At 41.3% G+C, this 16,405-nt stretch overlaps 1 protein-coding gene across 1 annotated transcript; it reads right to left on the bottom strand.

The window, feature by feature from the left end:
- Positions 1 to 1,788: 1,788 nt before the first annotated feature.
- Positions 1,789 to 14,143, bottom strand: mydgf (myeloid-derived growth factor). Its single transcript, XM_083767076.1, has 6 exons — positions 13,786 to 14,143; positions 8,513 to 8,563; positions 8,146 to 8,207; positions 7,094 to 7,175; positions 3,928 to 4,000; positions 1,789 to 3,383 (listed from the first exon to the last, which is right to left on the bottom strand). Exons 1-6 carry the CDS (start codon positions 13,942 to 13,944, stop codon positions 3,304 to 3,306), a joined length of 507 nt encoding a protein of 168 aa, XP_083623202.1. The 5' UTR covers positions 13,945 to 14,143; the 3' UTR covers positions 1,789 to 3,303.
- Positions 14,144 to 16,405: the final 2,262 nt, after the last annotated feature.

Genomic DNA, 16,405 nt, shown 5'->3' with positions numbered 1-16,405 from the left:
TGCCCCCTAGCCTCCCACAGACACATTTTAAGGGCGTATATGGTAATATGAGAATAATCTCTTGTGCAATGAGAAACTCCCAATTAACATAACAAAGTAAAAAATAATACCAGAACGTCTCACCATACTGTACGTATTATGCCAATCTGTGCAGTCTCCAATTGTGGAAATGGTCACTCCACTTGAATCTGTGCCGTCTAGGGCGGCATAAATAATTCCTGTTTGTATGTTGATGACTACACACTCACAGTACACAGCAGTATATATTGGCTCAGCCGTGTGGAAACTACACAAGGAGTGAGACTAGAGTTAGAAAGGTCATGTAGTATGAGAATATTAACAAGGCCAAACAAGGAGTGAAAAAGGCTCTCTGACTCATAGTTGACAGGGTCACCAGGCCAGTTTCTGGGTGGTGACAGGGGAGACAGGGGCACAGTTGGTTGTTAGTTGTACCCTTCAAGGGGGCCCCCGATGTTAGAGAAATTCCATCTCCGACCTGGCTCTGGCTTGACCCAACCAGCCACAATTTCCATCTGTTCCCCTCCAAATGTCAGGAGACGCAGAGGAGGAAAGGGGCAGGTGTGCATATGTCTGAGAAGAATAAAGAGAAGAGAGGAGTGAGGAGTCTGCCCCCCCCCCCCTGAAATATAGGCAGATGGAGAAAGAAAGAAAGAAAGAAAGAAAGAAAGAAAGAAAGAAAGAACACATTGGAATGCTGGCCAGACTCATTACAGTCATTTACCAGAGCAAATCGATGACTCATTCCATTAGCTCAGCCTATGTCTCCCTCTCCAATGAGATCCATCAAGCCATGAGTGTACATAATATAATGTAGTTCATTTCAATGCCATCTTGTGGTTCTTTCGTGTACCGGCTCAAACACAACTGTTTCTGGGCTGTGAAACATGGTTCTAATCAGGGCTCTTTGGAATGGATGCCAATATAATTTCAGGCAGTGTTGGACAGTGTTAGTTGTTTTTCCCTCCTTGATGGTCATACCGTAGCTGTAGCAGTTGGAAGTAAACATCGTTTACTGGTACCAGATGGTGAAATGTAATGATGTGCTTAAGGTTTGGACAAGAGTACAGAGACAGATCACGGCCTCCATGGGAGAATGAAACATTGGCAAATAAAGACGTATTGTAGTAACATTGGAGACTAATTTACGCACCAATATATTTTCGTGGTGCCACAGTGAATCCTTGTTCTGAAAGGTAGCCTATGTGGTGTCTTAAAGGTTCCAGACGGGCATGCACGCACACACGCACGTGCGCGCACACACACACACACACACACACACACACACACACACACACACAATGTGCAATGCCAAATGTGCTATATCATAGCTATAGCCATGCCATAGTAGTTATGTACAAGGTAGTAAAAGTACTTATAATAGGCAGTGGAATAGTCTATTTTCATGTGGGTGCGAGGACCCGTAGTTGAAATAGTGTAATCTTTTAGAACCCCCACCCCAAAAAAAAGAAGTCAAAGGACATTTGTGATTGCACTATATACCATCATCCTTGCGTCAAAGATTTCGACACAACCTTTGTTAATTTGAAAAGACGATAGAGATTACTGACCTTTCCCTGGGTTTAACATAAGATGAAGAAATCCCTCTTGGCTCGGTAAACCCTGTAAGATCACCCTCTATACATTCCCATGCACACCCATGGATTCACTAGATCTCCCCTGCAAAGCCTTTATCCCCAAACACAATAAGAAACAATGGAAGCATCTTATCTTGTGTAACCTTCTGCTAGATCACAGTGTCAATTTGTGTGGTCACATTTTAGTTTTATTAGTATACATTTGCAAACTCTAATACGTGATGGAATGCACATTCTATCCCATTTGTATGTAGGGCCGGCCCTTTATTTGACCACAAGTTCTTATAATAGACAATAGCAGTTTCATTTAGTCCATTAGCACCGGGACTTGAGATGATTGTGGATTAATGTCAGGGACCTCACCATGACCCAGCTCTGCCATTGCTGTGATTATTATGTCATTTATGCTATAGCACTCAACTTCTCATTTTATGTTTCCTCTTGTTAAATGTTAAAATCGGATTCTGACTGACAAAACAAAAACTTCCCATTACATCCAAGCAACATGATTTTATTGAAACATCCATCATACATGATCATAAATCAGAACAAAATAACACGAGTAGAAAAACAACCAAAAAACACAAAATTGTGTAACGTCTATCTTGTGTCTTTCCATTCCCAATTGGTTGTGGTATTTCCTGTTGTGACCCCAGAGGGAGTCTAGCAAGTGACGGGAGGGGATGTCACTGTCCCTGCCGAGGATCACTACTAGACAGACACTCTTCACCCAGACAAAAACATGGTATGTCTCTCACAATCCATCCACATCTTTCAATTAGCAAAATATTCAAACTGAATACCAAACCAGAACTCATCCCTCTGAACGCTTGTGTGGATCTAAGGAAATTGGATTGATGTGAGGAAGATTAACCCATTAAAACCAATTGAATTTGTGCAAATCGTTGATTATTATTATTATAAAGCCAACATTTTACCTCAATCTTTGCTTCTGGGGAACAAAGAAATTTTCACTAAGACTTCTCATTTCACGTGAGGGGAATCTATGCATTGAATGATGATATGGCTCAAATGGATTGCCCCAGAGCATGTCTGGAAGGGATGCGGATAAAAAGAATGAAATAGAGATAAGGAGAAAGATGAAGACAGGGACTGTGGTGATCTGCTCAACAGTGTTAATCATTCTGCAACTCGGGAAGAAAAGAAAGCAAGTGAAAATTGTAATTGTTCTGGGACACATGACGCTGATGGAGATTACTCACTTTCCCCAGGCATAAACGTAGGATGAATAAATCCCTTGCAACACTAAATATTTCTAGCTATACATCCTCATCTTAAGACCAATCCTCTCTGGTCCTACAATATAATAAGATTCCCCCAAAGCAAAGCTTTTAGCCTCAGATACTTAAAGCACTTTGTATTACAGCATAATTTATGGTAGGACATTGAGGCTCGATGTAATGTGTTCCCGGTGTTCATTGTGAAAAATCACTTTCACAGAGAACATAACATGAAATTATTGTTCTGTAAAAAACAAAGTGCTGATATATTCAACAGTAAAGTAGCTTCACAATCCAACCTCTGGCTGTCACTGCACAAGAATTGCTCTCCGTCACAATTCCTCCATCTACTGAGGCAGGCAGAGCATGGAGCTCCCGACCTCAGAGCTTCCTCAAATGTTCCAATTGGTCAATACGACCAAAGTTAGGTTAGGGGTCCTTCCCAACTACAGCTCGTCATGTCGTGTCTGGCCAATGAGGGTCAGTTTTGAGAGTTCAGCCCGGAACTTTCCATCGGTCTGGGTAACTATAAAGGAAGATTAAAATAAATATAAGGTTTTCAAGTAATAAACATGTGAATAAGATATACAATATACAACAAGGTCGATATTATAAGATAAGGCTGTAATGTCAGCTCTATCCATTCTCTATATACAGTGGGTTAAAAAAAAGAATAGAAAGCCAAATAGCATAGAAGTTCTGAGCACACCTTCAGGTAGATTAGCAAATTCTCTCCAATGTCAAATGATACATGGCAACAAGGTTCTGTTGACATTTACAACAATTTTAAATGTTTTCATTATTGATTTCCAGAAATTGTTTCAACTTAGGACAAAACAAAAATGAACATGAAAGGGTGGACTAGAAAGATGACAAAAAAAATAAGTCTCAATTAACATCCTGGCTACAGATAGACAGATGAACAGAGGAAGAGGGAAAGCAGGAGATGCCAACAAGAAACAGGAGATTGAGCTATAAGACAAGGGAGGCAGAGAATACAGTGAGAGATGATGTTGACAAGCGAGGGAGAGCTAACATTAAGTCAACAACAGTACAGTCAGTCATTTCACCTGTAGAGTCTCCTACTGAAAACTCCTCCGGCTTCAAAGGCACATCGTTCTGTCCTCCCACCGCCGTCTGTGACTAGAGCCCCCACACACACACAGCAGGAGATGTGTGTGTGTATGTGTGTGTGTGTGTGTGTGGGAGGGGGGTCACAAAAGCACAGGAATGAGCGAGGGGTAAAAAAACATTAGGAGACGGCACTCAAGGAGACAATTTGATTCCAACAGGCATGGCATAGAGGTGTGTGTGCGTGGGCTGAGACAAGGTCAAGGAGATTCTGAGTGTGTGTGTGCGGCCGCGCACGTGTGCATGCGTGTGTGTGAGAGAGAGAGAGAGCTGGCAAGGACAGTTATTTTTATCCTATCACTTAGAGAAGTTGCTCTCCGTGTGTTTGTGTCTCCATGCAGGGCACGGTGCTGGAATGGAAGAGGAATTTGTGCTCGCTCAGACTGATGACAAGGTGTCAGAGCTGTCCTGACTGAGGAGTGAGGCATGTCAAGGTGTACTGTGCTTTACCGAACCAACCACCACACTGACGTTATGTACGACCAGCGAGTGAATAAATAACGTTGACTGTGCTTAAGACAGTCTGCCTTCGTGAAATCATCTGCCAAGCCTAATGAATATTCCACTGGAGAATATACTAATAAAATGAAGGCGAGAAGGAGAAGAAAAAAACAAGGTTGTACTGTTGCTTTGACTTACTGTCTGTGATTATCAAAGCTGAGATTTAGCTAGAACAGTCACCAGTGTACAATTGCGTTAAAAATGCACAGGATCGCAATTAGGTGATTACAGGTTTCCATGGAGATAATTGGTGGCGTGTGTGGGGGGGGGGGACTCAGAAGTCAGATTTAAGAGAAACGGAGGTTGCACATTTCAGTGCCATTGTACAGTATAGTACACACTGCTGCCAAATGCCTTGTGGATTAACACCTTTTATTTGTTTTCATCAAACAGAAAGACTATTTGATGTTCCAGTTCAGTTTATTTGGGTGCCTGGGTCTCAACATGAAGGATGGGAATAAAATACTTGTTGTACTACACACTATGCTCTTAGCCTTTGGGAATAAAACCGTTTGTGATCAATTGTACACACATCCCCCTATCTTGGTACCGAGCCAACCTGCAAACCACAGTAGTTCCGTTGCAACTCTCTTTTTATTTGAAAAACATTTTCATCCATTCTGGGTCCATTCTTATTCAGGTTAAGTAGGGGAGGCTGAACAAACACTCACATCTATACCTACCTATATAGACTGGGTGCTGGATCAAAATAAAGTCATAAATGAAGAAATTAAAAAATCACACCAATTGATGCTCCCAAAATATCTTTACTGAATGGTACCATTCAGTAAAGACATTTTGGGAGCATCAATGGTGTGCGGATTTTTTCATTTCTTCTTATTCAGGTTAAACCTCAAGAATACCCAGAAAGGATCAAAATGTTTTCAAGACACGCAAATCTTACATTTACAATACGATTGTTTTTTAATGAATTATGTTATCATTAAAATATTTGTGTTTTGCTAATTATTTTGAGGCCCACTAGTAATACCCTAATGGCCCACAGGTTGGGCACTGCAGATCTATTTACATTCCGTTTTTAATTCATTTCATTGTTTCGCCCCTCCCGTTTGTAATGCAGGAGCTTGCAAAAACTTCTGGGAAGTCCGATTATTTCATTGTGTGCCAGCTGGACCACAGTCAGCAGTCACCATCAAATATATACATCCCTCTGAGACCACCTCATATGTGTAAATGTAACGTAAAGTAATGTACTCACTCAGTAGAGCAACTGAGAAAGGCAGTGGTGGAAAGTAACTAAATACATTTACTTAAGTACTGTACTTAAGTACAATATTGAGGTATATTATTTACTTTAATTTCCAATTTTTTCTTCTTTTACTCCACTACATTTATTTGAAAACTTTAGTTACTAGTTACTTTGTAGATTTGTATTATTATTACAATATATACTTCAGCACCTGTACATTTCGGCCATTTGAAAATACAAGCTCACAATGCGTCGCAATGTGAGCTTGTAGATCTGCTATTTTCAAAAGAGGTTTATACCCTTCAAAACTTGAAATGGGACATTCTGCACAATGAGTACTTTTGGTACTTTAAGTACATTTTGACGACAATACTACCGATATGTAAGTACATTTTGAATTCCTGACTTTTACTTGTAACAAGAGTATTTCTATATTGCAGTATTGATACTTTTACTTAAGTAGAAATGTGAGTACTTTCCCCCCACTGGAGAAAGGGGACTTTAGTTACTTTAAGTGCATCTCCTGTCCTGTCAGTGGAATTGTTGGCACAGTAGCGGATGATTTATTGCTTGCATACGAAGCAGAAATATTTGCTAACTTGTGATTTACTTTGGTTTTTCCAACTTCTTTTGGATTTCGGAATGCGATGGAACGGAAGTGTTCACTAGTACAGCCACTCAACCAAAACAAAAGCTAGTGTTCCAGGGGTTCGTTAACCACCTTAGTCTTATTATACATCAATGTCACATCTGCCAGATCTACTCTGCAAAAGTCTTTGCCTATAATGACAAAATTAGGAATACCCGGTTGGTAAAAACCAAGGAGCGGGTTTCTGTTAATCTGTTTGATTCTACATTCTGCAGGCCTTGTTGTAAGCAGGGAAATAAATTCTGGATCTGATATGTAGCCAATCAAGGATATAATAATTGGTTCCCACAACTCTTTAAAATTATACATTATGTGTTTAAGTGGATTCTCAGGCTGAAAAAAGTAAACCTTGAATTTTACACAACAAAAACTTAAAAGTCAACTGACCCGTGCTGTCTCACTCTCAGTATAAAGCAATGGGCACCTAACAGGCTTCAAAATTACACACTTCAAATTTACTTCACAGTCAGTGATTGATGAAGAGACATTGCCATGTAGCCTAAACTTTCATTTCACAAAGGGAAAAACTGGCACAGCCTATAGTCAATACACAGTAGGCTAGATTGGGAACATTCCGACGCAACCATCATTCCGACTAAGTGGTTTCCGCTTGCGGTTAGAGTTCGTATTGAGTGCGTCGGAATTTCAGTGCGTCGGAATAGCGGGCTTCGGAATGCCCTTGTGTAACCGGCTATATTTGCAGAAGAGCCTTAAAACAATGTTGCTCCCTTTACCCAGTACTTACATATGCGTTGGCATATTCAATCTTGGCTCCCTTCAGCTCAGCTTTGAACTGTGTGAAGAAAAGGTATGACTTTCCCTGGGGCCTGGCAGATAAGAAAAATTGCATTTGTTATCATGAACATTAATTTCCATCCACACTGACCGTACACTTATCAAGTCAGACATCTGACATTTGAACCTCCCTGAGCAATTGCAACATTGTAACATCTGTAATATGTCATTGCTCAACATTGAGATTTGATTATGGCAAAAGAGAAATTAAATTAAATCCTATAATGAATGCATTGGAAAAGAGGAGCACAGATTTTGTAAGACTGGATGTCTGGGTCAGTGGCTTAAGTGCTGAATAAGTTATAATGCAACCTTGTATCACAATGCATTGTGTGTGTGTGTGTGGTTGTGAGGTAGTAACACAACACCACAGACTGTGCCCATGTTTACGCACAGTCTGTCTGTGCGTAAACATGGGAGGGCAGGCCCAGGCCGTAGCGTAACGGTCTGGGCACCGGACTGGTAATCCAGTCGCAGTGTGCCGCGGGTTCGACTCCCGGACCCGACACGGCCTTTACTGCATGTCATCCCCCCATCTCTCTCCCGTTTCCTGTCAGCCTACTGTCTGTCCCTTCAAAAAAATCAATAAAAGGCGTAAGCCGCAAAAAAATATCTTAAAAAAAAAAAAAAAAAAAAAAAAAACATGGGAGGGCTGTCACTGTGTGTGGGGATCCGAGTGGAGATTTCTTCATCCCGTTTAAATCTAAATACAAAATTAAACACGTTTAGCTCAGCATGATCTATAAACTGTACAGCTAACATGGCATACGCATAATAATTTTATATGGTGATCGGAGCATCAATGGGACTGAGTACAGATTGTAAACTTTAGATCATTTTGCGCTCCCGTCTGCACTGTGCCTCGGCCATGTGCCACACGCACGCACGCACACACAATCGGTGTATGAATGGGTGTGTGAATAGGTGAATGTAATGCACAATCTATGTAAAGTGATTTGAATGAAACCGCTATATACAGTAAATGCAATATTTACAGCTTACCTCCACAAAGAGCATGAGAAGAGTCTGTCATCATCACTCAGTCCCACACTCATCAGCCATTGCTGTTCAACATGACAGAACATAATTATCATGTGAATATATTATTCACATCATCTGACAAGTATCAAGGTTTTTTTATTGTTACATCTTGTGGGTATGCGAGTACATTTATTTTTGTTCAGGTAGACTTTGTAGCAGTAATCAATATTAATGCGTTAACAACAACAATAATAATACGACATTATATATATATATATATATCTATATATACTGAACTACAATTACTGCACGATGATTGGTTGACATGCTAAAACAAATTAATGGGAGAGAATGTGGTTGTGTGTGAGAAAGAAAGTTGATATGGTACCTCATTGGTTCCCCCTTGTGATGCATATGTGAATGAGCACTCATAGTCTTGCTATAACAGAGGAAGTAGAACATACAGTAGGCTACTATTAGGACTTATAAACAATGGCATACAGGTAAATGTGTAATTCGTGGTAGAGTGCATTAACCAGGAGTTATAATTATTTAAAAAGTAAGAGCCACAGTGGCTCTTATTTGAATGATAACTGGTGTGTATGTATGGGCAATATATGTAACTATTTCTTTTTTTAAATAACACCAAGGCAGGTTCCAAGTTCTGTATTTACAGAATAAGAAATTGACAATCAATCATAAACACTGTCACTTGCATACGCCATACGGTATATAACAGATGGGTGGGTCCTGCTAAGACCTTATTGTTAATGGTTGCGCGTCGGTGTGGCGCACTGAAAATGGCAGATCTACAAGCTCACAGGGGACGGTGCTGCCATAGATATATGGATTTCTTATATATATCTGTAGCTGTCCCAGCAATGGGTATTTTGTAATATTCTATTTTATTGCTTACCTTTCTGAAAATGTATAATATGTGAACATTATATGTATGTTTATTTGGGTACATATTGTATTTGCATGCTGTGTGTGGTGCCTGGTCCTTATTGCTGTTCATTATGACCTAGAAGGGCATGCAGGAGCAGAGCCCTGTGATTAGAGTGAGGCAGCATTGATTGCACCTGTGTGAGCTGAACTCAGAACAAGCTGAGTTTCAGTGGTGCAAGGAGCTACGGAGCCCCTTAGGGGACATTGCTAGGTAGATTATTTAAGAGCCGGTGGTTTATGTTTTCTGGTATGGAAAAACATTTTAGATGTTGGCAGAAAAAAAACAAGGCTATAACATTTTTCTTTTAGGAGATGAAAATGTTTTGAAAGGGGAATTTTTTTTTGGAGGGGGTGACAAAAATAAATCAAGGCTGTGACTTTTTTTTTTTAGGAGATGAAAATGTTTTTAAAGGAGAAAGAATTTTTTTTTGGAGGGGATGACAATTTTTTTTAGGAGATGAAAATGTTTTTAAAGGGGAAAGATTTTATTTTTTGAGGGGATGACAATTTTTTCTTTTCAAACTTAAAAAAAAAAATAATAATTATCTCCTAAAAAAAACACCTCTTTTTCAAAGTAATGCGCACATGCGCATGACTTTGAACCAAACAAAAGCACATGGCTACTTGTCATGCGTAACCAAACAAGCACATGGCTACTTAGGGACCAGGGACCCCCAAATGGTAACTCTGTCATTCCTCTACCGTTTTGGACTGGGGTGGGCTCATTTGAATCGTGTCGCCCCCCTGGGGGCGTCTTTGAGGGTCTCAAGGTTCGGGGACCCCAGGGACCCCCAAATGGTAACTCTGTCATTCCTCTACCGTTTTGGACGGGGGTGGGCTCATTTCAATCGTGTTGCCCCCCTGGGGGCGTCTTTGGGGGTCTCAAGGTTCGGGGACCCCCAGGGACTCCCAGGGACCCCCAGGGACCCCTAAATGGTAACTCATTCCTCTACCGTTTTGGACGGGGGTGGGCTCATTTGAATCGTGTCGCCCCCCAGGGGGCGTCTTTGGGGGTCTCAAGGTTCGGGGACCCCCAGGGACCGCCAAATGGTAACTCTGTCATTTCTTTGTAACATGATGGGTAATTATTTGTATATGCAGGTGTGATTTATTGGCGTGGGTGTACAGAGGCTATAGCTGTTGGGATTTATATTCAATTGTATGGAATATGCATTCAACAGGGTACTGTAGATGTGCGCATGCGCGAAGAGCGAAGACCTGTTTAGTGGTTGTTGCTGTGAACCTCTGCATTTGATTTATGTTTGAATTTATAACACTTTTGTTTGAATGAGACTCATATTATGAAATACACTTTAGTATTTCATGTTCTAAGACAATGAATGCATGCAACTCCTTTCGCGTGCATTTTGAAACTGTCAAGTAAACATCTACATATTGCCTAAAATCATACTTATTCAACAAGCATTTTTTTTTTACATTTCTTTTCATTATTTAAAACATTACAATTATGCACGAGATCAAATAAAGTATTTCATACATTCATTTTGAATGTCTTCTAAAATATACAACTTACACCAACATAAACAACAGCAACTCAATTGGCGAATCAATTCATATCAAATTCACATAATATTACGACAATGACTATTTTTGACCGCAATGTAATTCAAAACATGTCACATTACATTTTATTAACCTTGAGACCCCCAAAGACGCCCCCAGGGGGGCAACACAATTCAAATGAGCCCACCCCCGTCCAAAACGGTAGAGAAATGACAGTTACCATTTGGGGGTCCCTGGGGGTCCCCGAACCTTGAGACCCCAAAAGACGCCCCCAGGGGGGCGACACGATTCAAATGAGCCCACCCCCGTCCAAAACGGTAGAGGAATGACAGAGTTACCATTTGGGGGTCCCTGGGGGTCCCCGAACCTTGAGACCCCCAAAGACGCCCCCAGGGGGGCGACACGATTCAAATGAGCCCACCCCCGTCCAAAACGGTAGAGGAATGACAGTTACCATTTGGGGGTCCCTGGGGGTCCCCGAACCTTGAGACCCCCAAAGACGCCCCCAGGGGGGCGTCACAATTCAAATGAGCCCACCCCCGTCCAAAACGGTAGAGGAATGACAGAGTTACCATTTGGGGGTCCCTGGGGGTCCCTGGGGGTCCCTGGGGTCCCCGAACCTTGAGACCCCCAAAGACGCCCCCAGGGGGGCGACACGATTCAAATGAGCCCACCCCCGTCCAAAACGGTAGAGGAATGACAGAGTTACCATTTGGGGGTCCCTGGTCCCTAAGTAGCCATGTGCTTGTTTGGTTACGCATGACAAGTAGACATGTGCTTTTGTTTGTTTCAAAGTCGTGCACGACTTTGAAAAAGAGGTGGGGGTTTTTTAGGAGATGATTTCTTTTTTTTTTAGATGATTTTTTTTTTTTTTCTGCACAAAGTTCTTTTTTTCAAAGTTTGAAAAGAAAACTTGGAAGTGAAAAATATATATATATATATAAAATAAAATTGTCATCCCCTCAAAAAAAATATCTTTCCCCTTTAAAAACATTTTCATCTCCTAAAAAAAAATTGTCATCCCCTCCAAAAAAAATATCTTCCCATTTAAAAACATTTTCATCTCCTAAAAAAAAAAGTTGTCACCCCCTCCAAAAAACAATTCCCCTTTCAAAACATTTTCATCTCCTAAAAGAAAAATGTTATAGCCTTGTTTTTTTTCTGCCAACATCTAAAATGTTTTTCCATACCAGAAAACATAAACCACCAGCTCTTAAAGGCGCAGTGAAACGGAAATGGTGAACAACATGAAAATGGTGTTTCAACATGAAACACCGGTCTGAAGTTTCTGAACCAATCAGAGCGTCGCATCCCTTCAGGCGATGGGACGGTAGCTAGGGACGTTAGCTATGCTATGCGCAACAGCGTGATGTTGTTTGTTTATAAATCATTATGGTCGGCCAGCACAACCAGTTTACTGTTATGTGGCTTATTTCTACCCTATAATGTTTTCGGATACATATTTTAGCGTGATGAATAATATGAAACCGAGTAATACACTGTCTGGATGTTATCTGGAATGGAAATAAAAACTGAGTATTCTGTAATCAGTAGCAGCTGTGATGGACGGAGGTGCAAATATGGGGAATTAAACGGGTGAGCTTCATTTTTATTGCCTTTTATCGATGTGTATCTCTACACGTCATCACGCAGCACGTTTTCATTTTAATAAATAAATAATGCAATCGTTTTTATGGACCTTTGATATAAAAACACACAGAAATGAGAATTTTCAAAAAAAAAATGGCATCCATTGTTAGGTATGCCTATATAGAGCACCGAAGTCTGACGTCACTTTCAGTAGAGGGCGTCAGTCCCCAGGTTCATGTATTTTTTTAGTTGCATTGAAATCGCCATAGGAGGATTTTTAGATTGCTTCATATAAGAACTGTGTTTGAAAATGAACATGTCATCCCGGCCGCTTCACTCATATGGATATGAAGAATCAACTGACTGAGAGAAAACGCTAATGGTAGCCTACTGCTACTGAATTAGTTACATTTTCGCTAGAAGCAGACTGTATCATATATGAGTGACTGACTGTTGCAAACGATACAGAGACACCTCCCTGACAATAACGCTGAGACAGCTTGTTTATTTTTGGACCACAACGCTTATAGTAGACGATATTAAGATCACCCCATGTTATTCTCCATAGAGAAATTATTTCCGCGAACCAGGGGAATCGAAGGGATGAGCGAGTTACGTCAGGACTTCGGTGCTCTATGATGACCACGGATATGGTCTAAAAGTGTGAAAAACGTCTTTTTCATTTCACTGCGCCTTTAAATAATCTACCTAGTAATGTCCCCTAAGGGGCTCCGTAAGGAGCTCTTCCCACGTCTAAAAAGAGTGTCTTTAAATAGAGAATATAAGAGAAGATTAAGTAGCTCTCCTAAAATAATCTGCAGAAGGCGCACACGGTATGTTACATCGTCGATCGTTTAATTGTTTGTGTACATCTCATTGTGTTTCTTTATATATAATACGGACATCATGATTGACTGACAACAAGGACATTCATATTTCATGTTTCATTGTGTTTAAAAGGATATTGTTATGTTTTGTGTTGCAGTTTTTCACGTTGTCTTGGGGAAATAAACAACCTCGAGATATCAGTTTGTTATTCTGCTGGATAGGAGCGGTTATAATATCTATGGGTGCTGCGACGCTTTTTGAGCTTGTAGATCTGCCATTGTCGGTGCGCGACATCGCGTGCAACGAAGTATATCAAGCCTCTGAGTCTGGACCAATGAATGACGCCCTTGTGGCACTCTGGCAACGACGTGTCAGCCTCTCAACGGCTTGGCTCCTTCCCTCATCGAACCGCGACGACAGCATTTTATAGCAAAAGCTACTACTTTTAATACAAATTAAAAAAATACTAAGCACGACCGATTTGAATATGGCTACATCTAAATCACGCTTTGTGCTGCTATTACTGCAGTAATAAAGCTATTACAAACGACTGACTTGTATTTTGCCATTTGATTTGTAATTTCGAAACATTCTAACTATGGAAGGACCAGCTAGAGACCATGCCTGTTTAAGTGTACTACAGTAGCCTACTAGATGTTGTAGACACGTTACATTTGGATGTGTGAGTTCATTTAGTATGAATACAGAATGCGTCGCAGCATCGGTTCTTGAAAATCCGAATGGCATAAAAGAGACAGAAGAATCACTTACTATTCCCTCAGCGAAGGTGTACACCACTCCTCCTGGTTTAACATTGAATTCCACTGTTTTCGTTTGCTCTGAAGCATTTGCCAAAGCAAATGTCGATATTACCACAAATACAAAGAGGGAGGCCACATTGTGAGCATAAAGGTTCATTTCAAGCGCCATCCTTCTGCAGTTGTGTTGTGGGACCAATTTGACACCAGCACCTCCGGGCTTGCCAGATATGTATGTGGGTCGACTGTGAGTGTCGTCACACAATACAATACAACACAGGGAAGGGTATCCGGATTCCGGAATGCTCGCCTTAAAACTATATAAAACACGTTCGCCCTCGTTTTTTCCGCCGACCTCACGCCGAGCGCTCAGTGGGTCTGTTCTTATGGCTCTGGTTCTTGTATTCGTAGGCTATATCTGTTTTGACTGAGAATAAGGTTAGAAATAACATAATGGTACGCACACGGTCTCTCAATAACAACTCCCCACCAGTAGGTGGTGGCATAAGACCAACACTGACAACACACCCTTCGCCAAACAATCTGACTTTAATCACTAATCAGCTAGAAAACACCAGAGCCTTAGATATAGAAAACACTAAAGCTAAGCTTAAAATATGTCTGGTTGAGTGCAGTACGTAGTTCAGGACATGAAATGTGAGCCGCACACATGAAATTTGAGCCTGTGGTATAACAATCAACAATTCAACATGGACTCACCTAATAGCCTACTGGTAAATAAAAAGCCCCATATGGCGAACGTTTCTGTAACCTATTTTTTGACTTGTCCTTCATTCATACTGTAACTGAGCAGATAACCAAGCAGCAGATCAAGCCTGTGTTGTGCTGTGCCTGCAAGAGCAGAGTCTTTGAGGTGCTGTTTGTACCACAGCACCCCAAAGGCCCTTAAAACAAGGCTCCAGACAAACTTGTCAGGCTCCTACTTGGCCTCACCCCCCGAACTCACCTCACCCCTGCCCACTTTGACAGGCTGGAATGGCTTAGGAGTACAGCATCTTGCAATGGGTCTGGTCCACAAGATTCGATACACCACCAAGATACCCATGTAACTGTCCAAATACTTCCTTAATGTTAACGAAGTCCACACCCACAACACCAGAGGGAGTGCAACAAACCATGTGCAACCCAGATTCGGCACAAACAAGGGACTGAATTATTTTCGCTCCTATGCCACCAAAATGTGGAACACCCTACCAACAGTCATTAAGACATGCAAATCCCTTGACTCCTTCAAATCAGCTCTCAAAGGGCACCTACGAACGGCTGCAATTCGAAACTGGCCCCCGTAAAATCTGAATCCACCAACCCACCCCTTTTCCCCCTGACTGTATATGTTTCTTTTCCCTTTTACCTCCTCTATGATGAATTCCTGTTCTGTTCTTCGGCTTTATAGAAGTGTATATTTGTACGTCTCTAAATGTTTTGATGAATTGAACAAGGTGTCTTTGTATTGAGTTGTGCTTGAATTGTACTGTAATTCTGCAAACTGTTAATACATATTTCAATCAATCAATCAAGTCATGAGTGTCCTGCTGTAAATCCTGTTTGCTTTGCTGGCCTGTCTACTCGGAGGATTGATTATATTAGGTGCATTCTGTCAGCGGCGCCCCAGAGAGCCACCTTTGTATAGTGGACCTATCCCCTGGCTGGGCCATGTCCTAGACGTTTCGCAGGGACACAGCAAAGATTCTGGAGAGGATGAAGCGAGAGTATGGGGACATTTTCACGGTACAGCTGGGAGGGTTTTACTACCTGTTTCTCATTGACCCCCTGTCCTTTAGGGCTGTTTTTAAAGAGGCCTGTACAAAACTAGACTTTAGAACATATTCAGGACATGACCCTTACATGGCTGTTCAGAGAGACCCAGAGGTCTACCCCGATCCCCTTTCATTCAAATACGCTTTCTAAACCCAGATGGGAGCAGGAAAACTGATTTTTATAAAGCAGGGAAGAAACTCATGTATTATAACGTGCCGTTTGGAGGTGGGGTCACCATGTGTCCTGGGCGATTCTTTGCCATCAACGAGATGAAGCAGTTCATTTTCTTCATGTTGATATACTTAAAGGACCACTTCACCACTTTTCAACCTATCTTCATATAATAGGTCCTCACTAATAATCATGATAAAATGGCACATGATTTTATTCTACTCAGTCCGTGTATCATAGGAGGGCTGTGGGCAGTTTAGAAACCGTCTTCCAGTGACATCATCATTAGGCCGATTTGTTTTCTCCAAAAATGTTTAGATTTTCATTATCGTGAGAACGATGGCTTCCATTTTCGCATTGCAACTTTTCAGAACTAGAAAGCCTGCAGTTTCTATTAGCTTGTATTCCCCATCGATGATGTCACTGGAAGACGGTTTCTGAACTGCCCTTCAGCCCTCCTATGAGACACAGACAGAGTAGGAAACAAATTGCGACATGACGTGGCAAAAGCGCAAAGATGCATGTAACTGCTCCAAATCAACTCACAACATGTTTTTGCATCTTTAATCTGCCCGTGTGAACGCACCAATAGTCTCTTAATGGGTGCATCCCATAGTCTCTTAACAGCAAGCATCCTCAATGTCCACATGGTTTGGGCTTGTAGAAATGTAGCATTAGCTCTG

Source organism: Protomyctophum parallelum (assembly GCF_964188405.1).
Source record: "Protomyctophum parallelum genome assembly, chromosome: 6".
Classification (NCBI taxonomy): Eukaryota; Metazoa; Chordata; class Actinopteri; order Myctophiformes; family Myctophidae; genus Protomyctophum; species Protomyctophum parallelum.
The sequence above is the reverse complement of the archived record's forward strand: the minus strand, read 5'-3'. Positions and strand labels throughout refer to the sequence as shown.

Excerpts from the sequence above, each read along its gene's own strand:
- mydgf (XM_083767076.1), bottom strand. The coding sequence starts at position 13,944 with ATGGCGCTTGAAATGAACCTTTATGCTCACAATGTGGCCTCCCTCTTT. Across the intron at positions 8,208-8,512 it reads CACAAGGGGGAACCAATGAG|CAATGGCTGATGAGTGTGGG; the intron begins GTACCATATCAA and ends CATGTTGAACAG. Across the intron at positions 3,384-3,927 it reads TTCAGTAGGAGACTCTACAG|TTACCCAGACCGATGGAAAG; the intron begins GTGAAATGACTG and ends CTTCCTTTATAG.